We start from the raw sequence: 26422 nt of genomic DNA, 5'->3' as shown, positions 1-26422 counted from the left end.
ATTCTAAAGTTAAACCCTCATGTTTGCAGCGGCACCTGAAATAACTAAAGAAAAACCCAAGCTTGTACCAAAGAAGGGTAAACTGTTTCAATCTACTAGTGAGAATAATGCTTAAATGTTGTTTCCACTGGCCTTTTGTAAGATAATGCTAATTGTTTGCATTTTTCAATTTTATTTTTTTTATATTTTAGTGGCTGAAGTCATTAAAGAGAAAGCTAAACCAGCCCCTGAGAAGAAAGGTTTGAGTTACTGTATTAAGAATTAAATTACCATTTTCTCTAACAGCATTTATGATTAAAAAATCTAAATATGTTTTGCATTTTTATGATCTTAGAAGTCAAGGAAAAGGTTCAACCTGAGAAAAAAGGTGAGTTCATGTTAATATTTTATCTAGACAAATTCAAAAGATAATATTTAAAATACCTTCTACAATCACCACATTGCCATTCCAGAGGTTGAAGTCAAGGAGAAAGCAAAACCAGCTCCTGTAAAGAAAGGTGGGTGTCAATAAATTGCTTTTGTTTAATGATTATTCATCATATTAAAATTACTTTTTTATGGAACCTAAAGTTTCATGACTTTTGTTTTTTTAAATATTTTATATTTTCACGTATTTCAGAAACTGAAGTCATCAAAGAAAAAGCCAAACCAGCCCCTGAGAAGAAAGGTTTGACTTTTTCTACAAACTCTTAAAGGTGCCCTAGAACTTTTTTTTAAAAGATGTAATATAAGTCTAAGGTGTCCCCTGAATGTGTCTGTGAAGTTTCAGCTCAAAATACCCCATAGATTTTTTTTAATTCACTTTTTTAACTGCCTATTTTGGGGCATAATTAGAAATGAGCCGATTCAGGGTGTGTGGCCCTTTAAATCTGGTGCTCCACGCCCCAAGAGCTCGAGCTTGCCTTAAACAACATAAAAAAAGTTAAAACAGCTAATATAACCCTCAAAATGGATTTTTACAAAGTGTTCGTCATGCAGCATGTCTAATTCCGTAAGTACAGTGTTTATTTTGATGTTTACATTAATTCTGAATGAGTTTGAGGCTATGCTCCGTGGCTAACGGCTAATGCTACACTGTTGGAGAGATTTATAAAGAATGAAGTTGTGTTTATGAATTATACAGACTGCAAGTGTTTAAAAATGAAAATAGCGACGGCTCTTGTCTCCGTGAATACAGTAAGAAACGATGGTAACTTTAACCACATTTAACAGTACATTAGCAACATGCTAACGAAACATTTAGAAAGACAATTTACAAATATCACTAAAAATATCATGTTATCATGAATCATGTCAGTTATTATTGCTCCATCTGCCATTTTTCGCTATTGTTCTTGCTTGCTTACCTAGTCTGATGATTCAGCTGTGCACAGATCCAGACGTTCTGCCCTTGTCTAATGCCTTTCATAATGTTGGGAACATGGGCTGGCATATGCAAATATTGGGAGCGTACATATTAATGATCCCGACTGTTACGTAACAGTTGGTGTTATGTTGAGATTCGCCTGTTCTTCGGAGGTCTTTTAAACAAATGAGATTTATATAGGAAGGAGGAAACAATGGAGTTTGAGACTCACTGTATGTCATTTCCATGTACTGAACTCTTGTTATTCAACTATGTCAAGGTAAATTCAATTTTTGAATCTAGGGCACCTTTAATATTTAAGAAAATACTGTAAATCAAAACCTCTAAACATTTTAAAATCTTCACAATTTCAGAGGCTGAAGTCATCAAGGAGAAAGTTAAACCAGCTCCTGTAAAGAAAGGTATGGATGTTAATGAAATGCTTGTGTGATTATACATCACATGAAATAGCCTGATGTTACTAAAGAATAGGCACCTGAAGATTCTTTTCCTAAAATACATTATCCCACAACTATCTTTTACCAGGTAGTGTATTCAAATCAGAAATTAGAACTAAAAATCTGGGTATGAATTTTCATGACTGTCATCTATCCTATCATCGTTATATACTCTATTTTGTGTATTAATGTATTGAAAGTACCCAGATTTTTGCCAAACTAGTTTAGAATAATGTTAATTTTTCCCCTAAATGTTGAAGTAATCTAAATTTTTCCCCTAAATGTTGAAGTAATCAGAAAAAGCTAAAGCAGCCCCTGAGCCTATAAAGATAATAAATCTTTTAAAACCCTTTAAGATTTTTTTTACATCATTGCCATTTCAGAGACTGAATTCATCAAGGAGAAAACTTAGAGCTCCTGTAAAGAAAGGAATAGATATCAATGAAAGTTAACGTTTTCTTTTAGCCAGTTTTTAATATAACACTCATATTATGTTTTCTCTTAATTTTTTTTTCATCAAAGAAAAAACTAAACCAGTTCCTCTAAAGAAAGATTGAAAAGTAGGAGTTTGTGTGCTTGTGCTGTGTATTTTGCACACAGGATTAAGTTTAAGTTTTATAATAATAATGACTATCATATGTTCATAAGCCTTCTAAAAAATTAGAGCTGGTTTGTCTTAATATTTTATATTATCATCATTTTAGAGGCTGAAGTCATCAAGGAGAAAGCTAAACCAGCCCCTGAGAAGAAAGGTTTGGTTTACTATGTTAATATTTAAAACGTTTCCTTCAAGCAAAATGTAATATTATGCGAAAGGATTTCTTTGGCTTCCTCTAAGTATTTTTGCATGATCATCATTTCAGAGGCTGAAGTCGTTAAGGAAAAAGCTAAACCAGCCCCTGAGAAGAAAGGTTTGGTTTACTATGTTAATATTTAAAACGTTTCCTTCAAGCAAAATGTAATATTATGCGAAAGGATTTCTTTGGCTTCCTCTAAGTATTTTTGCATGATCATCATTTCAGAGGCTGAAGTCGTTAAGGAAAAAGCTAAACCAGCCCCTGAGAAGAAAGGTAAGTGTTACCATTACTTTGCTTCATGAATGATTTCACTTTGTGGTAAAGATAAAGCTAATAAACAAGAAAATGCAAAGAAGACATCTACAATCTCTAAATATTTTTTAAATCAATCTTATTATATACATATTAATGATCCCGACTGTTACGTAACAGTTGGTGTTATGTTGAGATTCGCCTGTTCTTCGGAGGTCTTTTAAACAATGAGATTTAATAGGAAGGAGGCAATGGAGTTTGAGACTCACTGTAGTCATTTCCATGTACTGACTCTTGTTATCAACTATGTCAAGGTAATCAATTTTTGAATCTAGGGCACCTTTAATATTTAAGAAAATACTGTAAATCAAAACCTCTAAACATTTTAAAATCTTCACAATTTCAGAGGCTGAAGTCATCAAGGAGAAAGTTAAACCTACTCCTGTAAAGAAAGGTGAATGAAATGAAATCATATCCTGCATATGCTGTAGCTTTCTGCTGTACAATGAACTTTTGACTATATTATTTAAAAATACCATAGCAAAAACAACTATCTTAACTAATATAAATTTCAAGCATTATTAAAGACAATTAAGCAGTCTTAAATTTAAAAAGAATGAACAAAAAAATAAGCAATCGCACAAATATAGACAAATAAACAAAGATACGATTGAAATAAACAGCGTTTTAAGATTTTCAGGTATTCAGGTACAGAAACTGAAATCAAATGTAAAATAACACTGCACTTTATAAATAAAATATACATTACAAATATAATTACAGAAGTTATTCAGTCAAGAACAGTGAATTTTCTCTTTGTCTTTTGTTGTTTTATTAACGTTATTACAGAGACGGCAGCAGGAATTTTAGGCTGCTGTCACTTTAAGAGCTGCACAGATCCAATATACTTCTGCACATGCTTTTTCTTTCTCAACTGTTTACATTCACTTAAGACATAACTGACTGCGTTTATGAGAATATTTTGACATTTTTTGTGTGTATTTGTCCGTTTAAGTGCAAAAAGACACTGAAGAGAACAGTATCACACACTATTCAGCATGATAGGTAGCTGTCTGTGCACAAGATTTGGATGTTTGCGAAGCACAGAAAACAGCTTGCGAGTCTTCTTGCACTTGAATGGTTTTGCACTGTGCTTGCGATTTCTGTGCGATTTACAACCCTAATCACGTCAGATCAATTTTATACTGTTTTATAGAGCCTGAAGTTGCAATAGAAAAGGCTCCTGAACCAAAACCCAAAAAAGGTGAGATGTCTCCCCACAGTCCCTTTTTCGGACATTGGTCAATCAAATTATATCAAAAATTTAAGATTTTGCCTGTTAGTATTTCATATGTGCATTTAACTGTTTTATTTGATATGATTGAAATTCCTGTTTTGTTTTGTAGAGCCTGAAGTTGCTAAAGAGAAAGCTAAACCAGCCCCTGAGAAGAAAGGTTTGACTTTCTGTGTTGATTTCTGATTTGTCATTATCAAAATGTTATTCTTTCTCTAAACATATTTAAAATATTATCATTTCAGAGGCTGAAGTCATCAAGGAGAAAGTTAAACCAGCTCCTGTAAAGAAAGGTGAGGTCAAACAAATCATCTGTTTTCCACTGTATGATGTTTATTCATAACACAACACAATGCTGTTTTATAAAGCGTGAAATTTCTAAAGAAAAGGCACCTGTATCAACAAAGTATGGTATTCGTATACTTTACAATTTATGCTATATTCCACATGTTAGAAACAAATCATAATTTTTGTTGTCATCCCTTTTAGTCGAAGTTGCAAAAGAAAAGCGAAATAAAAGGTGCTAATCTAGTTCAAAATTCAGATTTGCATCTTAAATGACCTATTGATTTGATTTGACTTGATGCATAGCAAGTTCTGCCATTTGTCTGACTGTAGCCACGTGGGACTGCTGTTTATAAATGTTACAAAGAACATTATGATCAATAATGTCATGAGAGAAGTTGCAACACAATTCACAAAAATCTGTTTTTTTTAAAAAAACATTAAACTCTTCTATGCTTGTAGAACCTGAGATAATTAAAGAAAAACTCAAGCCAACACCAAAGAAAGGTCTGTCTACTTGCATTTATTTGTGAGAAATGATTTTTGTTGATAATACGATAATATAATGTTAACATTTTGCTTTCTCTTCATATTTTATGTCATAAAAATGTAGAGGCTGAAGTTATCAAGGAGAAAGCTAAACCAGCCCCTGAGAAGAAAGGTTTGATTTACTGCCACCTATGAAATTAACACAATCCTTAAGCAAAATATAATGTGATTTGAAAATGTTTTTATATTATCAACATTTTAGAGGCTGAAGTCATCAAGGAAAAGGCTAAACCAGCCCCTGAGAAGAAAGGTAGAACTTATCGTATATGTATATATATATATATATATATATATATATATATATATATATATATATATATATATATATATATATATATATATATATGAGCAATATCACACTCGTAGCCGTGCGATATGGCTGTATATCAGCTGTGATTCGTCCGTAGGCACGAGGCCGCAGGTAATCACAGCGTGCTGATATACAGCCATATCGCACGGATACTCGTGTGATATTGCGTTTATACAACAGTTCGACGGCACGAGTGTGTAAATAAATAAGAAATAACAACGGAGTGTCTTTAAAACCCTCTTTCGTGCAGCACTACTTCCTTCCGCCACGGATTCAAAACTCAAGTTGACAGTTGGACTAAGCCTCCGTTACTAACTCTAAAACGTCACTTTAGAACTAGTAACGAAGGAACGTTGAGTTCGCTTCATTGAAACTCATTGAATTTTGTACAGTATGAGAGAGAGAGATCGCCTGAGATAGTAGGCTATTACCTGTGTCTGATATATTGCATTACATTCATTCTTCAAGTCGATGTCCATAATATTATATCCATTATAAAAGTCCGTTTGAATGTCCGCTGAGGAAAGCGATCTTGTATTTGTTCTTTTTACAGCTCTGGGAGTTTTCCATAACATCCATAACACCACAGCGATAAAACAACTTCCTTTGCAAATGTTCCTTTCAATTTAAAAGTCTGTTGTGACTCACTGACTCATTCTCCTGTAAAGTGTTGCTGCCATCTAATGGCGTATTAATGTAATGTTCACTCAATCCATATTACTCATTGGACATATTTATATAAAATAATATTTATTGAACAACAAATAAACACAATTGTACAGTTCAGTCAAACGTAAAGCACTAGTTATTAAAAAAAAAATAACTATAGGTCACCCTTTACGCTTGTATGTGAGTTTTACAAATATTTAACGAATCAAAAAGGATTTTAAAGACCATTGTACCGAAACCTCGTAACTCCATTGGATCCTCAAACTGTCAGTCAAACCTCATAAATCCTTCGTGACTGAAGTGCGCGCTCAGTTTGGACATCTCATCTATGCAATGCAAAGGTAAATAAAGAGCTGATGTTTGAAAAAAAATTATAAAGCGTTTTCTTTACTCAAAAACACTATGTCTATAAAGTTTAATGTTTTACGTATTTGAAGAGCGAAGAGTCTTCGTCTGATATGTCCCGTCTAACTTAGTTGTAGCCAATATGCTGTGCTATATAAAGGATGTAAGTTAATTATTATCAAATTTAACATAGCACAATTCGACTTGCTCTGGAACAAATAATAGATTAATGAGACCAAAGATTGCCCGTTTAATGTACTCAAATTGAATTATGTCTCATGTTTAACCACTATAAAGAGCCAGCGGCAAATCCCCGAAGCACTGCCCGAGATGAAGCTGTTCTCGGCGCGTACACAAGCACTGAACGGCCGCTGCCGGCCTGGAGCTCGCATCTCCGAAAACGTCAAAACAAATTGTAAAATAGGCGCTATTATTAAATATGAGTCACATATTTCAGGTCTAAACAACTACATTCTAAAAACTATTAAAACAACAGTTTGTGGTACAACAAGTAGTATTCGCAAAAATTACGGTGGATTTGATTGGCCGCCATGACGGTCACTTCCAGCGGAGTGATACAAACGGTGAAAAGGTAGGAGTGCTGTTATCACTAAAATATCGCACGGCTATCAACCAATCAGAATCGAGAACCAGACAGAACTGTTGTATAAATATATATATAGTATACACTAATATATACATGTATGTATGTGTATACAGTGTATATATACATTCTCTAAATATTTTCACATGATTACCTTTTTCAGATGCTGAAGTCATCAAGGAGAAGGTTAAACCAGCTCCTATAAAGAAAGGTATGGATGTCATTGATATTGTATTGCTGATTTTGACATTATTATGATCATTTATCACATGCATAAAATACTGTTTTATAGAGCCTGAAGTTGCTAAAGAAAAGGCTCCTGAACCGAAACCCAAAAGAGGTGAGGTTTCCACATAGGCCTTCTAGAACATTTTAAATTTATATCAAAATTGTTTGACATGATGAAACTGAAATATCTTTCTGTTTTCTGTTTTGTAGAGCCTGAACGCTGTCAAAGACAAAGCTAAACCAGCCCCTAAGTTGAAAGGTTTGTTTTACTGTGTTAACAATCAAAATAACACTATGCCTAAAAATGTTATATTATGCTACTATTATGTTAAAATGTTTTTATTTTATCAACATTTTAGAGGCTGAAGTCAAAAAAGCCAAACCCGCCCCTGAGAAAAAAGGTAGAAGTTATTATTTCATATGTGCATTTAACCCCAGGTTAAAGATGAAGTTAATATTTTCCCACAAAAAAAGATAAGCTGTCATTTTTTTTCTAAATATTCTCACATAATTTCCTTTCAGAGGAAGTTAAACCAGCTCCTGTAAAGAAAGGTATGATGTCAATGAAATCATCTGGAATTGCTGGTTTCCTCGTTATTATGATAATTTATCACATTTATCACAAATTCTGTTTTATAGAGCCTGAAGTTGCTAAAGAAAAGGCACCTGAACCAAAACCAAAAAAAGGTGTTTTCCTCTCAGCCCTTTTAGAATATTTTACATTTTTAACAAAAATATGATCAGTCTATTAATAGCAAAAAGGCTTCATTGTTTGACATGATGAAACTAATAATTCCTTTGTTTTCTGTTTTGTAGGGCCTGAAGCTGTCAAGGAGAAAGCTAAACCTGTCCCTAAGAAGAAAGGTTTGATTTGCTGTGTTAATGATCAATTTCACATTTTTATAAGCAAAATGTTATACTTTCTCTAAACATTTATATGTTATCATCATTGCAGAGGCTGAAATCATCAAGGAAAAGGTTCAGCCAGCTCCCATAAAGAAAGGTATACATTGAATGAAATAATCAGCATATAATGTTACTTTCATAATGTATAATGATCATTTATCACACCAAACCGTACGATTTATATAGAGCCGGAGGTTCCTAAAGAAAAGGCACCTGAGCCAACACCTGAACCTGCAAAGATAGGTATTATATGTGTGTTTTTCTTGCAACTTTTGCAGTTTTGAATACCTGAATGTCATATACATGTTTTCATTTGGTAAGTTTTGCTCTGAAACATCTTTATTTATCTTCTAATCCCTTTCAGTTGAAGTTCCAAAAGAAAAGGCAAAACTAGTCTCTAAAGAAAAATGTACATATCTAGTATATGACCTAATATTGATGATTTATAAGCACATGAGCAAATGTTGACAATTATGACTTGCTTCTATGCTTGCTTTGCTAATATTACCGATATGTTTATTACAGGATGACAACATACATGTTAGCTTAGCTAACATTACAGCTGCTATTTTAAAGTTAAAGTTCTTAAGTTAAACTCTCATGTTTTGCAGTACTTGAGAAAACTAAAGAAAAACCAAAGCCAGCTCCAAAGAAAGGTACGGCAATTTATTAATAAGAAGGGGGAAAAAAAGAAGGTCAGTTTTAAGATAATGCTAATGCTTTTATATCATCCTTTCATTTTAGAAGCTGAAGTCGTCAAAGAAAAAGTAAAACCTAGCCCCTGTGAAGAAAGGTTTGATTTACTGTTTTATCTGTTAAATTAACTTATTTAAGAAAAAAGACTAAAATTATGCTAAAGAAAGATTTACATTCTTTTCTTTTCAGAGGCTGAAGTCATTAAAGAGAAAGTTAAACCAGCCCCAGAGAAGAAAGGTTTGATTGTTAATTATTGAATTAACATTATCAGTTGGGGGAAAAAAAAAACGTTTACATTACATTTTAAATTATGCTAAAGAAAGTCTTTTCCCCACAAAATAATTTCAGTATTATCTTTTCAGAGGCTGAAGTCAAGGAGAAAGCTAAACCAGCCCCTGAGAAGAAAGGTAAGTTGTTGTTGTTTTTTTCATTGTGTGATTTTAATTTATATTAAGGATAAAGTTAAGATTCTGTTCTCAAAATTTTAAGATATTTTAGTCTCTAAATATTATCATTGCCATTTCAGAGGCTGAAGTCATCAAGGAGAAAGTTAAACCAGCTCCTGTAAAGAAAGGTATGAATGACAATGAAATCACCATGTGTGTACTGTTGCCTTCCCACTGTATAATGGTTCAAGTATCACATGAAAAAATACTGTTTTATAGAGCCTGAAGTTTCTAAAGAAAAGGCTCCCGAACCAAAACCAAAAAGAGGTGCGTTTTTTTTATCCCGACACAAGCAGATAATATGTACTTTAAAGAAAGCTTTTTCCCTTGTAGATTAGAGCAGTACTCTAATATATGTATTTTCTTTTCTATAAATATGTTTATATTTTCAACATTATAGTAGCTGAAGTCATCAAAGAGAAAGTAAAACCAGCCCCTGTGAAAAAAGGTTTGATTTACTGTTTTATCTGTTAAATTAACTTTATTTAAGAAAAAAGACTAAAATTATGCTAAAGAAAGATTTACATTATTTTCTTTTCAGAGGTTGAAGTCAAGGAGAAAGCTAAACCAGCCCCTGAGAAGAAAGGTAAGTTTTTTTCATTGTGTGATTTTATTTTATGTTAAGGATAAAGCTAAGATTCTGTTCTCATAAATTGAAAATATTTTACACTCTCTAAATATTATTATTGCCATTTCAGAGGCTGAAGTCATCAAGGAAAAAGTTAAACCAGCTCCTGTAAAGAAAGGTATGGATGACAATGAAATCACCATGTGTGTACTGTTGCCTTCCCACTGTATAATGGTTCAAATATCACATGAAAAAATACTGTTTTATAGAGCCTGAAGTTTCTAAAGAAAAGGCTCCTGAACCAAAACCCAAAAGAGGTGAGATTTTTTTTCTAAACATAAGCAAATAATTATGTGCTTTAATGCAAGTGTGTAAATTGAGTAGTACATTAATACTCTATTATCTATATTTAATTACTTCTAAATATGTTTACATTTTCACAATTTCAGAAGCTGGAGTCATCAAAGAGAAACTAAAACCAGCCCCTGAGAAGAAAGGTTTGATTTACTGTGTTAATTATTGAATTAACATTATCAGTTTTGAAAAAAAAAAAAAAAAAAAAAAAAAAAACTTTTACAGTTAACTGAATTATCTTTTCAGTGGCTGAAGTCAAGGAGAAAGCTAAACCAGCCCCTGAGAAGAAAGGTAAGTTTGTTTTTGTTTTTTGTTTTTTCATTGTGTGATTTTTATTTTATTAAGGATAAAGTTAAGATTCTGTTCTCATAAATTGAAGATATTAGCTTTTTTCAATGTGTGATTTTTTTTTTCTATGTTAAAGATGAAGTTAAGATTCTGTTCTCATAAATTTAAGATATTTTATAGTCTCTAAATATTATCATTGCCATTTCAGAGGCTGAAGTCATCAAGGAAAAAGCTAAACCAGCTCCTGTAAAGAAAGGTATGGATGACAATGAAATCACCATGTGTGTACCGTTGCCTTCCCACTGTATAATGGTTCAAGTATCACATGAAAAAATACTGTTTTATAGAGCCTGAAGTTTCTAAAGAAAAGGTTTCCGAACCAAAACTAAAAAGAGGTCTTTTTTTTTTTTTATCCCAACACAAGCAGATAATATGTGCTTTAAACTGTTCCCTTGTAGATTAGAATAGTACTCTAATATATGTATTTTCTTTTCTGTAAATATGTTTATATTTTAAAAATTTTAGTAGCTGAAATCTTAAAAGAGAAAGTAAAACCAGCCCCTGAAAAGAAAGGGTTGATATACTGTGTTAATTATTGAATTAACATTATAAGTTGTTAAAAAAAACTTTTTACAGTAAACAAAATTATCATTTCAGAGGTTGAAGTCAAGGAGAAAGCTAAACCAGCCCCTGAGAAGAAAGGTAAGTTGTTGTTGTTTTTTTCATTGCGTGATTTTATTTTTTATTAAGGATAAAGTTAAGATTCTAAGTTCTCATAAATTGAAGATATTTTACAATCTCTAATTAGTATCATTGCCATTTCAGAGGCTGAAGTCATCAAGGAAAAAGCTAAACCAGCTCCTGTAAAGAAAGGTATGGATGTTAATGAAATCTCAATGTGTTTACTGTTGCCTTCCCACTGTATAACGATTCATGAAAAAATACTGTTTTATAGAGCCTGAAGTTTCTAAAGAAAAGGCTCTTGAACCAAAACCCAAAAGAGGTGAGATTTTTTTTTTTTCTAAACACTAGCAAATAATTGTGCTTTAATACAAATGTGTAAATTGAGTAGTACTTTAATACTCTATTATATATATTTAGTTATATCTAAATATGTTTACATTTTCACAATTTCAGAAGCTGGAGTCATCAAAGAGAAAGTAAAACCAGCCCCTGAGAAGAAAGGTTTGATTTACTTTCAAATGTAGCAATTTTTCTTTTATAAAATATAAAATCATAATAAAAAACCTTTTTATTAATATTATCAACTCTTCAGAGGCTGAAATCATCATGGAGAAACCTAAGCCAGCTCTTGTGAAGAAAGGTAAGAGTTACTGGTAACACTTTACAATAAGGTTCATTAGTTGACTACATTAGTTAACATGAACTAATAATGAGCTGCACTTATACAGCATTTATTAATCTTTGTTAATGTTAATTTCAACATTTACAAATACATTATTAAAGTGTTGTTAACATTAGTTAATGCACTGTGAACTAAGTAACTAACTAACTAACTAACTAACTAACGTTAACAAAGATTAGTAAATACAGTAACAAATGTATTGCTCATGGTTAGTTCATGTTAGTTAATACATTAACTAATGTTTAACTAATTGAACCTTATTGTAGTGTTACAGAGTTATTTAATGTAGCTTGATGTGTGCTTTCAAGTTAAAGACCAATCTCAAATTTGCTCAAATCAAGTTTTTCACATTTTCTAAATATTTTTAATATTTCAGAAGCTGAAGTCATCAAAAAGAAAGTTAAACCAGCTCCTGTAAAAAAGGGTATGTATGTCATTGAAATCATCCTGCATGTGCTGTTGTTTTTATGCTTTATGATGATTATTCATATTTGTAGAAATTTTTTTCATATTTGCTAAAGAAAAGGCCCCTGAAACCGCACCAAAAATAGGTGAGATTTCCCCATGGCAAACATGATTGTAATGTTTTAGACTCCATTGTTAGGCATTCTTAAAACTGAAATATCTGCCTGATATTCAGAAATATTTTAAAGTTAAACCCCCATATTTTGCAGCACCTGAGATACCTAAAGAAAAGCCAAAGCCAGCACCAAAGAAAGGTACTGCAATTTATATTTGAAAACTGTCTAGGTTACGTATGTAACCCTGGTTCCCTGAGAAGGGGAATGAGACGGGGTGTCTGATATTGAGACTAATTATAAAAGGTACAAGTATAAAAGGGCACCTGTAATACACGTCAGCAACTCTTTTGTCTAAAGGAGACACGCAAGCAAGCCCTAGGCATGGTAATGAGATGCGGCGTCTCGTTCCCCTTCACTGGGAACCAAGGTTACATATGTAACCTAGATGTTCCCTTTCAAAGTGAAACTTCGACGCCGTGTTTGATATCGACACTATGGGGAACCAATACCCACTACGCCGTGCTGCGGGAATGCCTGTCTCACTAAGCTGTGAATATGCACAAACATAATGGGCATAGCATAAATTGACTGTACAGATTACTTAGCCGGAGTCAGAGCGTGTCAACCCCTAGGGCGCATCCAAAATGACTCATATAGACTACATAGTTGCACTACTCCCTAATTCAATATCTTTCAATATTATATACCAAATCTTCTATGTTCTATAACAAAGGCAGTCCTGGCCTTTACAATCTTCCTCCATCCCTTGCAGGATAGGCGTCAGCATTATAAGGCCCCAAGAGCAGAGCTCAAAGAAAAAAATGACTCAGCTATATCAGCTTCTTTTACCTTGACAAAGCCCTTAGGGAGTAGCTGACCAAAGTGTCATCTATGACCTTCGATATTACCACTACTTCCAGGGGGAATGCAATCCTCAACTTCAAGCATTCAAATAAGTGAGCAGCATAATATAATTGCCAAAGACTCTCGCCATTAAAACTCAACCCCTAGGAAAACTATAGGAGAGCTTCAAGTCTACTTAAATACACTGGAACAATTAGGGGAGAGCGCTCACATCCTGTTTGTACTTCTCCTGGATCCAAAAAAGACTCCATTTACTAGTCTGCGTTACAGAGTGCAAAATAACGAGGAATGCTACCAGGCAAACTACCTCTACTTATCAGGTTCTTTGAACATGGATCATACGAGAGAGGCTTCACGTGGATCCCAACTAAAGGGGAGTAAAATACCCTACTTTAACAGTTCGAGAGGGAGTTCAATTAAACGGGAATATAAAGTGCCCACCGTATTTCAGTTCACCTTACTCAACTCTAAGGGATATCCTAAAGAGTAAGAAAAGTAAGAAAAAATGATGTGGACTTTGAAGATCTTGATGAAGAAGTTTATTGCAGCATTACAGTGACAAAGTACATGTCGCGCCTTGGGTTCATCAGAGTCTGAATGAACCTAAATCCTAAAGAGAAGCTTACCAAAGGGAGCATACAAGGTGCTAAAACCTCAGTAATTGGCCCTTCAGGCTACAACCTTCAATGTTGCCACTCCATTCCTTCAAGGGGCCTATATCCCTGCTCGTACATAGGAAAATGAGAGCAGGGTTTACCGCAGTGTGCCCAGTAACTCTCATCACCCCGACTCTAAACCCTAGGGGATCCACAGGTGAGCTTAGGCCCTACTTAAAGACCCCAGAACACTGGGGAGAACAGCTCATACCCTGCCTTGAGTAAAGGCCCACTACCTAAGACCCTTTTTCCTTTTAGCACTAGACACAGCCCTGCTGACAAATTTCATCTGCTTGTTAGCATTGTCAAACCAAGCCACAGTACAGCACCCATCAAAGGGGAGCAACATACCTACTTGAAGATCTGACAGCAGTTGGGGAGGGAGGTAAATGAAGTAGAGGGAATCTAATCACCCTACATAACTCCATTCATCTAACATTGACCCTTAGGGCTATCCAAAGGGGAGATATGTCCCAGACAAGAAAAAGGCAGTCAGCTTTTTCTTTAGTTTGCCAATAACTCTCATTCAGCATACGCCAACCCCAAGGAGGCCGCAGGGGAGCTTATACCCTACATAAAAACCCAAGTACAATGGAGGAAAGCAGCTCAACCCTGACTTAAATATAGGCCTCTCCAGTACCTACTATTGCTAGCACTTTACTTCAACACTAACTATAGCATGCAATAGATAACCAGGAGGGACACCCCACAGGCAGTCTACCTCTACTTGTCAGGTTTTTGAACCTGGGTCACACTAGAGAGGCCTATAAATCACCCATCCAAAGGGGAGCATACATCCTACTTCAAGACCCAACAGTAGTTGGGGAGGGAGAGGTGAACGAAGTAGAGTTATACTGCCCTACATAACTCTGTTTACCTTGCATCAGCCCTAAGGGGGTAACTACCAAGTAACCATCCATAGGGGAGTGTATAATTCTATGTTAGATGCTAACATAGGAGAGAATATAGCTCAACCCTGGAAAAGATACTTCAGCATATCAGAGTGGAGCAAAAGAGATGCCAGAGACAATCAACCTCTGCCCATAACCACTGTTCAATGCCACTATCAAATTGGAGGGCATGTGAAGGGGGCAGGATGTCCTCAGACATATGCCTATGCTATAACCTCATGGATGGAGCTTCCCACAGCGAACACATCACAAAGAATGCATTCAACTCCCTCAAGAGTCGATCTCGCTCCGTGCAAACGCTATATTTTTATTACTCTCATTAACAATCAAGCGAGAACAGAGCCTATTACCACGAATGCATCGCCATGAGTGCCTCCAACTCCCTTGAGAGCTGAACGTCTTTGTTCAAACACTCAGGAGAGAATCAATCAAGAACAGCGCTTCTTACCATTAATGCATGATAATGAGCACTCGGGAGTCAGACGCACTCCAACAGAGTGTTATCTTACACGCACATACAAAGAAGTGGCTCCTGAAGACAAAAAAGCTGATGACGTGTATTACAAATGGCCTTTTATACTTATGGGCACTCCAATTGTGACGTCATGGACTGTTGTCAGCCAATAAATTGCTGTGTTTGTCACACGTGCTTCAGACACCGGTCATGCTGATGGCATTCCCCATAGCATCAGATGCAGTGTTGAAGTTCTACTTCGAAAGGGAACAATGTCAAAACAAATTAATGTTTTGGCCAGTTTTAAGTTGATGTTAATATTTTAAATATTTTTTATTATCATTTTAGAGGCTGAAGTCATCAAACCAGCCCCTGAGAAAAAAGGTTTGAGTTACTCTTACCAAATTGACATTATCCCTAAGCTAAAATGTGTTCTTTATCTAAAAATGTTTATATTATCACTGTAGAGGCTGAAATCATCAAGCAAGTTAAACCAGCTCCTGTAAAGAAAGGTATAGATGTCAATGAAATCATCCTGTAATGATGTTGCTTCCTACTGTACGGTCATTTATCACATGAAACAATGCTGTTTTGCAGAGCCTGTAGTTCATAAGGAAAAGGCACATGAACCAGTGCCAGAACCTACAAAGAAAGGTGTTAATATATAGTATAATCTATGTTTATATTTTAAAATTTGCAAATACATAACTGAATACCATATGCATGTTTTCATATTTCAAGGTTTTCTCAGAAACAAATCCTTTTTTTTCTCTCTCTCTCTCTCTTTTTCAGTCAAGGTTCCCAAGGAAAAGGCAATACCAGTCCCAGAAGAAAAGGGTACCTGTCTACTTGACGTTTTAATTCAAAATCACAAAACACAAAAACACAACTGTCCATTTATTTCTTTTCCTATCATAAAGTTCTACTTCCATGTTTTACAGAACCTGAAATAACAAAAGAAAAGCCAAAGCCAGCACCAAAGAAAGGTATTTTTTGTGAGATTAATGCCAATTTGAATGTTAGAATGAACTTTAATGTTTATTAAACTACAGCTATTTAATAATCTGTCAAAAATAATGTTAAATCAACAACTTTCCTTAGCTCTGTTTTCCATTTTCTAAATATGTTTTTCCATCATCACTAATTCAGAAGCTGTAGTCATCAAAGAAAAGGCTAAACCAGCCCCCCTGAAGGAAGGTAAGAGTTCATATGCTTCCATTTTTAGTGTGATATCCTGCATAGTGTGATTTCAGCAAATCAGGTTTCCTGAAATAATAAGGTTGTTATTTCAGTCGTCATTATTTTTCCAAGCCATAAGGAAAAGAGGGATTTTTTTTGCCTTTTTTCTGTTTATTGTTATTATTATTGCTGTTTTAGAGGCTGTAATCATCAAAGAGAAAGTGAAACCAGCCCCCGAGAAGAAAGGTTTGATTTACCGTAACAATCAAATTAACACTATTTCCAAGCAGAATTTTATATTATGCTACATTATTTTTTTATTTACTCTGTATGTTTTTTTTATTTGATCTACATCATAGAGGCTGAAGTCATCAAGGAGAAAGCTAAACCAGCCCCTGAGAAAAAAGGTTACCATTACCAACATTTTACCTCAAATCTATAGAAAATGTATTTATTTATTTTAAAGGTGCCGTAGAACGTCTTTTCAAAAGATGTAATATAAGTCTAAGGTGTCCCCTGAATGTGTCTGTGAAGTTTCAGCTCAAAATACCCCATAGATTTTTTTTATTCATTTTTTTAACTGCCTATTTTGGGGCATCATTAAATATTCACCGATTCAGGCTGTGGCCCCTTTAAATTCTCGTGCTCCCCATCCACGGAGCTCGCACTTGCCTTAAACAGCATAAACAAAGTTCACGCAGCTAATATAACCCTCAAAATGGGTCTTTACAAAGTGTTCATCATGCAGCATGTCTAATCGCTTAAGTATGGCATTTATTTGGATGTTTACATTTGATTCTGAATGAGTTCGATAGTGCTCCATGGTTAAAGTTAAAATTACACACTGTTGGAGAGATTTATAAAGAAGTTGTGTTTATGAATTATACAGACTGCAAGTGTTTAAAAAATGAAAATAACGACAGTCTTGTCTCCGTGAATACCGTAAGAAACAATGGTAACTTTAACCACATTTAACAGTACATTAGCAACATGTTAACGAAACATTTAGAAAGACAATTTACAAATATCACTAAAAATATCATGCTATCATGGATCATGTCAGTTATTATCGCTCCATCTGCCATTTTTCGCTATTGTCCTTGCTTGCTTACCTAGTCTGATGATTCAGCTGTGCACAGATCCAGACGTTAATACTGGCTGCTAGGGGTGTGACGAGATCTCGTGGCACGAGATCTCGCGAGACTAAACTGTGACGAGATTTCTCGTCGAGGCGAAAAGTAGTCTCGTGATGTTGCCATGACAGAGTGTTAGGATGATTAGGAAAGAATATACCACCGCTACGTTTACATTATGCCTCCACTGTCGTTTTGCTTTGTATTTAAATAAAAAAAACATTTAATTCAGTTGGATAACGGTCGCCGCCGCTCCATATTTACAGAGTACGCGCGACCGTTGAAAGTGAAAGTAAACGCGCGCGCATTCAAACGTGATTTCAATACCCCGCATTTGAAAGCGGCTCCCTGATGAATGCAAATATCTCTCAATATGAAACCTATTTTAGGCTGGGCAGTGTAGTTGTAACCATCTCCTAGCTCTGTATCAAAGAAAAATGTGGTCTTATTTGATCTTTGAATATTGAGAGAGTGCGATTATGGTTGCACTTATTGTAAAGTGTTACCATAAAAATTAATAACAGTTTTCTCTTACTAGTACAAACAATAAGGTTTCATTTGTTAACATTAGTTAATGCACTGTGAACTATCATGAACTAACAATGAATGACTATTTTTATCAACTAACAAACAAAGATTAATAAATACTGTAGCAAATATATTGCTCATTGTTAGTTGATGTTGGTTAATACATTAATGTTAATAAATGAGACCTTATTGTAAAGTGTTACCATTTTTATTTATACTGTTTTTATTTCTGTGATCAGTTTGTGGAGAGGAGTTCAGTTAGGAGGTCAAAAGTTGTAGAAGTTCATAATTCATGTACAGTAAGATCTGAAGAGAAGCCAGTCAGTTGAGTTAGTGGCAAAACCTTTTACAGTGCTTGAGTATTGTTGTCTTTTACTGCATATGATAATTCAGTCTCAGAAAGTAGAACTGAAATGACATTCATTACAAAATGATTAGTTAAAACATTTCAAATACACCTGCAGAATATTTTTTCTAGTCATGTATTTCGCCATCTTGTCTCGTCTCGTGAACTCAATCTCGAGTCTCGTCTCGTGAGATACTGGTCTCGTCACACCCCTACTGGCTGCCCTTGTGTAATGCCTTGAACATGAGCTGGCATATGCAAATATTGGGGGCGTACATATTAATGATCCCGACTGTTACGTAACAGTCGGTGTTATATTGAGATTCGCCTGTTCTTCGGAGGTCTTTTAAACAAATGAGATTTATATAAGAAGGAGGAAACAATGGAGTTTGAGACTCACTGTATGTCATTTCCATGTACTGAACTCTTGTTATTCGACTATGCCAAGGTAAATTCAATTTTTAATTCTAGGGCACCTTTGAATTTATTTATTGTAATTCTTCAAATATTTTCACATCATTTCCTTTTCAGAGGCTGAAGTCATCAAGGAGAAAGTTAAGCACCCTCCTGTAAAGAAAGGTATGAATGCAAATGAAATCTTTCTTCAATATGATTTTTGTATAAAATTATCACATGAAAAAATACCTTTGAATAGAGTCTGAAGTTGCTAAAGAAAAGGCACCAGAACCAAAAAAAAAGGTGTCTTTTAGGAAATGTTGGAATTATACTATTTTTTGTAATAGTGCTACTGCATAATTAAAGCTTATTTGCACAATTTATTTTCATGTTACCCTCTTATCAAATGCACAGAAGTCACACTTTGATCGCCCACTTTAGACATTCTATTAACAGGTAATGGTCGGTATTTTTTGATTTATTTATTTTTTCACAGAATTTTCCTGTTTTGTCATTATACAATGAAATACCTGACATCTAGTCGCAAATTAATGAGAGTTATTTGACATGTAGTTACTTATATTTAGAAAGATGTCTAAAGTGGTCTATCAGAATAAAGTGTGACTGATAAGAGTCTGTCTGAATGGCCACTGATCATTTCAAAACACTTGTGAACACACAGATGATGTTGGTCTTATCGGTCTGGACGTGGAGCTCCTGAACTCCATCAACCAAAAACTGTCTCTTCTGGATTTACTGAGGAAGGACATTGGTGAAATGAGAAGTGATCTGGAGTCCACTCAAAATCAAATTACACTTTTACGGATGGACAACAGAACAATCAAATTTGGTCTATGTTAGAAATATTTTGAATTTTTACATTATCAGGCTGCAAATAGACTTGTTTAATTTCCATCAGTTATAATTCAAAGTAAAGCTAAAAGTACAAATAATATTTGACTTGCGTGCTGCTTGTATCTCTTACAGAGCCAGAGACTGTCGGTGTGAAAGTAAAACCAATGGTCTCCAAGGAAAGAGCCAAAAAAGGTATCAAAATTTCTTAATTTCACAAGCTGGTCATGAATTATAGTCATCGAGCTACAACTAAACAGGAACCAGACTGTACAAGTTTTTATATAAAGTGTGATTCCCACTGCAATGTTCACATGCGAGTGAGTGAAACTTTTTCTTTTATAGATCGTGATGCTCTGTTGAACATTACTAAAGCAGCACATATTAAAACAGGTAATGGGCAGTCATTCTCTTATCCAGCCTATTATTTTACTTGTTTATTCTCAGGAATTTTTTTTTCTTTTAAAAGTTGCCAGAGACAATTTGTTAATGAAATATTACAATGTTGCACTTCCAAATCATATTGGCTCTGCTGCTTTTTTATGTAACTGTCTTTACATCAGCACTGTATTTTACAGTACAAGATGATTGTAAATTATATCCAGCTCAGTTATGAAATTGAAGCTTGCATGCAGCTGAACCAGTTTTTCTTCTTCACAACACAGAACGTGCTGCATTGAAAAACATCACTAAACCAGCACCTGCAAAGAAAGGTATGTCAGAAAGCTTCAGCAATCACCACGTATAATATATAAATATATGTTAATTGACAGAATTTTTTAAAGCAATTTTATGAATGACTTTTTTTATATAAAGATATTAGTTTATATATATAGATGTATGTGTGTGTGTGTGTGTGTGTGTGTATGTATGTATGTATGTATGTATTCTAATTTCTTTGTAAAGCACTTAAACTATTATTTAGTTGAAACTTTATTAAAACTAATTATTTATATATACATAAATTATTAACATTTCTATGCTAGACAAAGAGGCTCCGAAAGCTAAGATCAGACCAGAGCCCAAAAAGAAAGGTACATTTTTATTTACTCTTAAAGACTGATGAATTTTGTTGCATCTGCCACATTGACTTCTAGTTTTGTAAGGGATACTAAGTAAAAAGATAAGTTGTTGTATCAATGTTTGTTTGAATAAAAATCTCTCTCCTGATGCTAGAAATCACCCTTGAAAAAGTCAAAGAAGTAAAGGAACCTTTACAGAAAGGTACTATGGCTGATTGCACAGAAAGATTATTTACTAACATAATTTTAACAATGTCATTCTTCATTTCAGCAATAGTTCTGTATTTTTACACTCTAAGAATAATATTCATTAACAGATGTAACATTTATAGTTGACCATTTGATAGCTGATAGCTGGCTAGTATATAATAGTTGACTTAGGAGTATAGAAATCTTTTCTTCTACATACTTGCTAAATTGTAGACATGAATTGCAATCAAATATTCCTTGAGAAGAAATATTGAAAGCATTATTCCCACTGAACAATCCAGCACATAATGTACAGGAATCCGCTTAGCAGACCTTCTCAATAAAAATGAATGCATACTTCATGCTTTAGTACATGTCAACATTTTTAAGGTACTTTTTTTCTTTCTTTTCTTTTCTTTTCTTTTTTTTTTTTTTTTTTAGAACCTGAGAAGGTCAAAGAAAAAGGTAAGCTTTTTTAGCCATGAGTGAATAGAGGCCTTTTATATTTTCTTAATCCTTGACTGCCTCGGCCTTATATGTTTTTAATGTGTGCTTTTTTGTATTTGCTTTTTTTTCTCAATTTAATAGTTAATAGTTGTGCAGTCCACGTATTCAGATTATGGCCAACTATTTACAACCCAAATGTAAAAAGTGCATTTTACCTGATTTTTTTTTTTTTTTTAATGTTCTGTAATCAGTAATCCAGCCAACTGAGAAGGAAGCTGTCATAGACAAGGAAGTAAAAGGTAAGATATTAAGACGGTAGTACGGTAACCCATACTCAGAATTTGACCATCCAAGTTAGTGCACGCACGTCAGGAGCAGTGAGTAGTGACACACACACACACACTGCAAACTGTGGACACACACACCTGGAGCAGTGGGCAGCCATTTTTGCTGTGGTGCCCGGGGAGTGATTGGGGGTTAGGTGCCTTGCTCAAGTCATTTCCTGCCAGCATTGAGAATCAATCACACAATCTTTGGGTTACCAGTCTGACTCTCTAACCATTAGGTCATGACTGCCTTTTTTATGTATTTGTGTGTATATGAGGAAATCAGCTTGTAAATCATATATAATGATGTTTTTTGGAATATGTAAAAATGCATAAAGTTTTCTGTGAGGGTTGGGTTTAGGGTTAGGGGATAGAATATACACTCACCTAAAGGATTATTAGGAACACCATACTAATACTGTGTTACATAATACCCCCTTTCGCCTTCAGGACTGCCTTAATTCTACGTGGCATTGATTCAACAAGGTGCTGAAAGCATTCTTTAGAAATGTTGGCCCATATTGATAGGATAGCATCTTGCAGTTGATGGAGATTTGTGGGATGCACATCCAGGGCACGAAGCTCCCGTTCCACCACATCCCAAAGAATGCTCTATTGGGTTGAGATCTGGTGACTGTGGGGGCCATTTTAGTACAGTGAACTCATTGTCATGTTCAAGAAACCAATTTGAAATGATTCGAGCTTTGTGACATGGTGCATTATCCTGCTGGAAGTAGTCATCAGAGGATGGGATACATGGTGGTCATAAAGGGATGGACATGGTCAGAAACAATGCTCAGGTTAGGCCGTGGCATTTAAACGATGCCCAATTGGCACTAAGGGGCCTAAAGTGTGCCAAGAAAACATCCCCCACACCATTACACCACCACCACCACCAGCCTGCACAGTGGTAATCAAGGCATGATGGATCCATGTTCTCATTCTGTTTACGCCAAATTCTGACTCTACCATCTGAATGTCTCAACAGAAATCGAGACTCATCAGACCAGTCTTCAACTGTCCAATTTTGGTGAGCTCGTGCAAATTGTAGCCTCTTTTTCCTATTTGTAGTGGAGATGAGTGGTACCCGGTGGGGTCTTCTGCTGTTGTAGCCCATCCGCCTCAAGGTTGTGCGTGTTGTGGCTTCACAAATGCTTTGCTGCATACCTCGGTTGTAACGAGTGGTTATTTCAGTCAAAGTTGCTCTTCTATCAGCTTGAATCAGTCGGCCCATTCTCCTCTGACCTCTAGCATCAACAAGGCATTTTCGCCCACAGAACTGCCGCATACTGGATGTTTTTCCCTTTTCACACCATTCTTTGTAAACCCTAGAAATGGTTGTGCGTGAAAATCCCAGTAACTGAGCAGATTGTGAAATACTCAGACCGGCCCGTCTGGCACCAACAACCATGCCACGCTCAAAATTGCTTAAATCACCTTTCTTTCCCATTCTGATATTCAGTTTGGAGTTCAGGAGATTGTCTTGACCAGGACCACACCCCTAAATGCATTGAAGCAACTGCCATGTGATTGGTTGATTAGATAATTGCATTAATGAGAAATTGAACAGGTGTTCCTAATAATCCTTTAGGTGAGTGTACATGCAGTTTGTAAAGTATAAAAATAATTATGTCTATGGAAAGTCCATAAAACAATAAAACCCAAACGTGTGTGTGAAGTGTAAAATAATTACATTAAGATTAAAATGTATAAAAAACATGTATTTTTCTCTGTAGGAGAAGAACCTGAGGTCACCAAAGATATTCCAGAGATAGAGGAGGGTAAGTTTTTGTCACTTGTTTGGACTCCAAACTGCATTATGATCAAACCATATATAAAATAAATACAGCATGTGCCTGTTTTTTTAAAAAGCAATCTCGTATTAATTTATAAACTATCTTGACAACAGAAATATTTCAAAGTCAGAGACAAAGGTCAAATGACAAGTCTGTTCACTGTACTTTTTCTTTGTATGTGCTGTTCCTAAAAAATAATCCAAAAAACAACTCATTTCTTTTCCACTACAGAGGACATTCCCTACTTCCAGTGTTTCTTTGTGGATGAGGATGATACTCAGTATCCGTTCTTCCCCTTTTCACCACCGCTGTGGTGAGTCCTGCCAAACCTCGGAGTCTGACGCTAAACAACATGGCAAAGCCAGTTGAAGAAGACCTCTGAAGAATGAGGAACCTGCTCATGCAATGCAGCGTAGAGGTTCACAGTAGGTCCTACAACATTACACCAACAACGACCTAGAAAACTGAAAGAGATTTGAGTTACTTCCTGGATTTCAAAACTGGAAAACTTCCTTCTCAAATTATCTTGAGGCTATCCATCTTTTAATTGATACCGTGGATTTGAGTATAGTTTGTCCAGACGGCACTGACAGGAAGTAATGAAACAACTTTCTTCCTTTCTGAACACTGCAGTGGGGTTCAGGATCATACAATCTTTTATATACAAGGTACATTTACCTCATTTTGATGGGGTGCTAATTCAAAGCATTCCACTGTGTTTTCTGTCAGGAAGGGAGGACTAGATAAAGAAATATGGAAACAAATATTTCATATATATTTTCTTAGTAATACCGTTTACTAAACCGTTTACAGATGGAACAACTGCACTGAGAAATAAGGGCTTTGGACAGTAAGCTCAGTTCCTCTGAATGTATAGATAATTTTATTTATTTTTCTTATTTATTTTTCTTATTTTTATTTTTCCGTACATTTTATTTAATATCATTTGCCAAACATGTTTATAAATCTATACTTCAGGCTCTATGAAACAAATGTTTTGTTCAGTGCTCTGTATAAAATGAACACACTGGATTTTGCATAAAGAAATGAAACTAAACATTGCTGCTAAATCCAGGAAAATGTATTAAACATCAAAGAAACTGCATTGTTTTAATCCAAGCGAATGCACGTCTTTTTTTTTTTACAATTGCAAACACTACCGCATTTCTTCGCAGAACATTATTAGTTTATGTAAGTAAAAATGTGGGTGTTTTTTGCAATATTACATGGATAGACCTACCTAATAAAGAAGAGCCAATTAAATGGCATTCTAATTGTGTATAAAAATAGTCTGTATTTCACATTAAACGCATACAGAAGATTATTTTCAGTATATGGGATAAAATTCTGCGCCAGATGAAATGTGTTGCATGTTTCTCAGCACTGCCCCTGGTGGATCCCTGGCACTGCACCTGATTGTCAGCAGCTCATTAGCAGAGCTCTCCTTTACTTGATTTAATGGTGTTAGTGAGTGTTTAATAGTGTGTACTAATGAGACTCCTAAAGTGTGCTGTGCCAGTAGGCCGCCCTGGAGCCATTTCTTTTACTGCCACGATCTTTCCTCCAGGAGTTCAGCATGTGGCTCCATAGAGGATAAACTCATGTCTGTACAAAGATCTTCACAAGTATGTGATTTTTTTTTTTTTTTTTTTCTCTGATGTACATTAACTTGTACAAATGCATATTACAGCGGTGCTCATTTATAGAAGAAATGGGTATCTTTTAGACTTACTTTAACCATAGATGTTGGCGTGTCAGACTCTGCAGCAATGAATAACTTGCAATTTTCCATAGTTCAAATACTTCTTTGCATAGTGTTACTTTTAAATCTAATTCAGTTTATAAATGCTTCATAAAGATAATAGTTTTGCATGATGTTTTCATGAATTTTATTGTTTAAAAACATGCATCTAAACCAGACCATATTTAATTTGTTTTTGTAATTGGAATTATATAATTTCTTATGTAATATTGTGGGGGTTCTTTATGTCTTTTGCATGGTTTTGTGGTCAGATATTCAAAATGCAAAGAAAATTAACTGTATTAATATGTACATTCTCTGTAAAAGTTATAGCCATAAACTGAAATCAAATGTATAAAGCTATCAAAAGAATCAACAATATGGTCAAAAAAGTCTTTTGAAAAGGAAAAAAAAGAGCCAACTGTAATGCCAATGGAACTGTAATGCAACTCTAACGGTAATACAGACTCTAAGACTTAAAAGAAATAAATGTTTGCAATAATCAAACCAACTGTTTGCAGTTTTATTTAATTATCATTATTAGAATTCCTTAATTATTATTAAAAGAACTACTTACAGACTTTTTGTTATTTACATGTTTGTTTTATCTTTTCTTTGGTCAGGTCATTTCAATATATCCCAGGCCATTATGTCAACATCCACTATCACCAGTAGGTGGCATTACTGCAATAGGCTCTCATGTTACCTTTCTGATCCTTTTGTAATTTTCCTATAAAGGCAAGTTAAAATGTAAGCATCTAAATTCAGTTACTCATTAATAACATATCATGTTAATAAGTGTATTCACATTGAACAATGTTTCACAGTATTAAGTGATGCCACAAACTACATTTAAATGACTGATATGTAAATGTATAATGAAATGACTACATTTGAATAGCTATTTAAAATAATTGAGATGATTCTAAAAGATTAAGGATTCAGAAATATGCCAGTTTTTGTAATCTTTCCTACAAAAAGCTGCCAATAGTTCTGTGTGTTAACTGCATTGGTATGCACACCCTGCTTTGTGCTATTCAAGGTTTCTGCCAGAGCTATTCAAGCATCCAAAAAAACCCTTAAATATCTCCATGCCAACAGAGGCTATTCCTAACTGAGCCTATCCTGAAATCCCCTTTGCAAGGATAAGTTGTGCATTTTATTTTATATATACTGTTCCAAATTATTATAGAAGTGACATATCAGTAGGATTTCAGTACAATAAACATTCTGATTTTAGTTTTTCAAAGAAAATGTTTGTTTCTTTTATTTCTCCATATCTTTTTAGATAACTGGTATCA

The 26422-nt window shown here is 34.6% G+C and overlaps 1 protein-coding gene across 1 annotated transcript in view; it reads left to right on the top strand.

The window, feature by feature from the left end:
- si:ch211-266g18.10 (axoneme-associated protein mst101(2)) overlaps positions 1-25628 on the top strand; it is a 36019-nt gene extending 10391 nt beyond the window's left edge. Inside the window, exons 37-87 of the mRNA XM_048190703.1 lie at positions 30-98; positions 192-239; positions 335-367; positions 453-497; positions 620-667; positions 1720-1767; positions 2508-2555; positions 2667-2714; positions 2826-2873; positions 3259-3306; positions 4069-4116; positions 4259-4306; positions 4392-4439; positions 4894-4938; positions 5045-5092; positions 8928-8975; positions 9101-9145; positions 9265-9312; positions 9404-9451; positions 9585-9632; positions 9726-9770; positions 9883-9930; positions 10022-10069; positions 10202-10249; positions 10353-10397; positions 10603-10650; positions 11052-11096; positions 11220-11267; positions 11350-11397; positions 11532-11579; positions 11671-11718; positions 12137-12184; positions 15515-15550; positions 15634-15678; positions 15764-15820; positions 15959-16003; positions 16108-16152; positions 16316-16363; positions 16544-16591; positions 16705-16752; positions 18884-18931; positions 19431-19593; positions 19734-19795; positions 19946-19993; positions 20266-20313; positions 20587-20634; positions 20777-20824; positions 21253-21276; positions 21510-21557; positions 23321-23365; positions 23612-25628. Of these exons, the coding sequence (XP_048046660.1) occupies positions 30-98; positions 192-239; positions 335-367; positions 453-497; positions 620-667; positions 1720-1767; positions 2508-2555; positions 2667-2714; positions 2826-2873; positions 3259-3306; positions 4069-4116; positions 4259-4306; positions 4392-4439; positions 4894-4938; positions 5045-5092; positions 8928-8975; positions 9101-9145; positions 9265-9312; positions 9404-9451; positions 9585-9632; positions 9726-9770; positions 9883-9930; positions 10022-10069; positions 10202-10249; positions 10353-10397; positions 10603-10650; positions 11052-11096; positions 11220-11267; positions 11350-11397; positions 11532-11579; positions 11671-11718; positions 12137-12184; positions 15515-15550; positions 15634-15678; positions 15764-15820; positions 15959-16003; positions 16108-16152; positions 16316-16363; positions 16544-16591; positions 16705-16752; positions 18884-18931; positions 19431-19593; positions 19734-19795; positions 19946-19993; positions 20266-20313; positions 20587-20634; positions 20777-20824; positions 21253-21276; positions 21510-21557; positions 23321-23365; positions 23612-23697 (2564 nt within the window). The 3' untranslated portion in view covers positions 23698-25628. The remainder of the gene's footprint in view (positions 1-29; positions 99-191; positions 240-334; positions 368-452; positions 498-619; positions 668-1719; positions 1768-2507; positions 2556-2666; positions 2715-2825; positions 2874-3258; positions 3307-4068; positions 4117-4258; positions 4307-4391; positions 4440-4893; positions 4939-5044; positions 5093-8927; positions 8976-9100; positions 9146-9264; positions 9313-9403; positions 9452-9584; positions 9633-9725; positions 9771-9882; positions 9931-10021; positions 10070-10201; positions 10250-10352; positions 10398-10602; positions 10651-11051; positions 11097-11219; positions 11268-11349; positions 11398-11531; positions 11580-11670; positions 11719-12136; positions 12185-15514; positions 15551-15633; positions 15679-15763; positions 15821-15958; positions 16004-16107; positions 16153-16315; positions 16364-16543; positions 16592-16704; positions 16753-18883; positions 18932-19430; positions 19594-19733; positions 19796-19945; positions 19994-20265; positions 20314-20586; positions 20635-20776; positions 20825-21252; positions 21277-21509; positions 21558-23320; positions 23366-23611) is intronic.
- Positions 25629-26422: the final 794 nt, after the last annotated feature.

This window comes from Megalobrama amblycephala, linkage group LG5 (genome assembly GCF_018812025.1).
Source record: "Megalobrama amblycephala isolate DHTTF-2021 linkage group LG5, ASM1881202v1, whole genome shotgun sequence".
NCBI classification, from domain to species: domain Eukaryota; kingdom Metazoa; phylum Chordata; class Actinopteri; order Cypriniformes; family Xenocyprididae; genus Megalobrama; species Megalobrama amblycephala.
The sequence above is the reverse complement of the archived record's forward strand: the minus strand, read 5'-3'. Positions and strand labels throughout refer to the sequence as shown.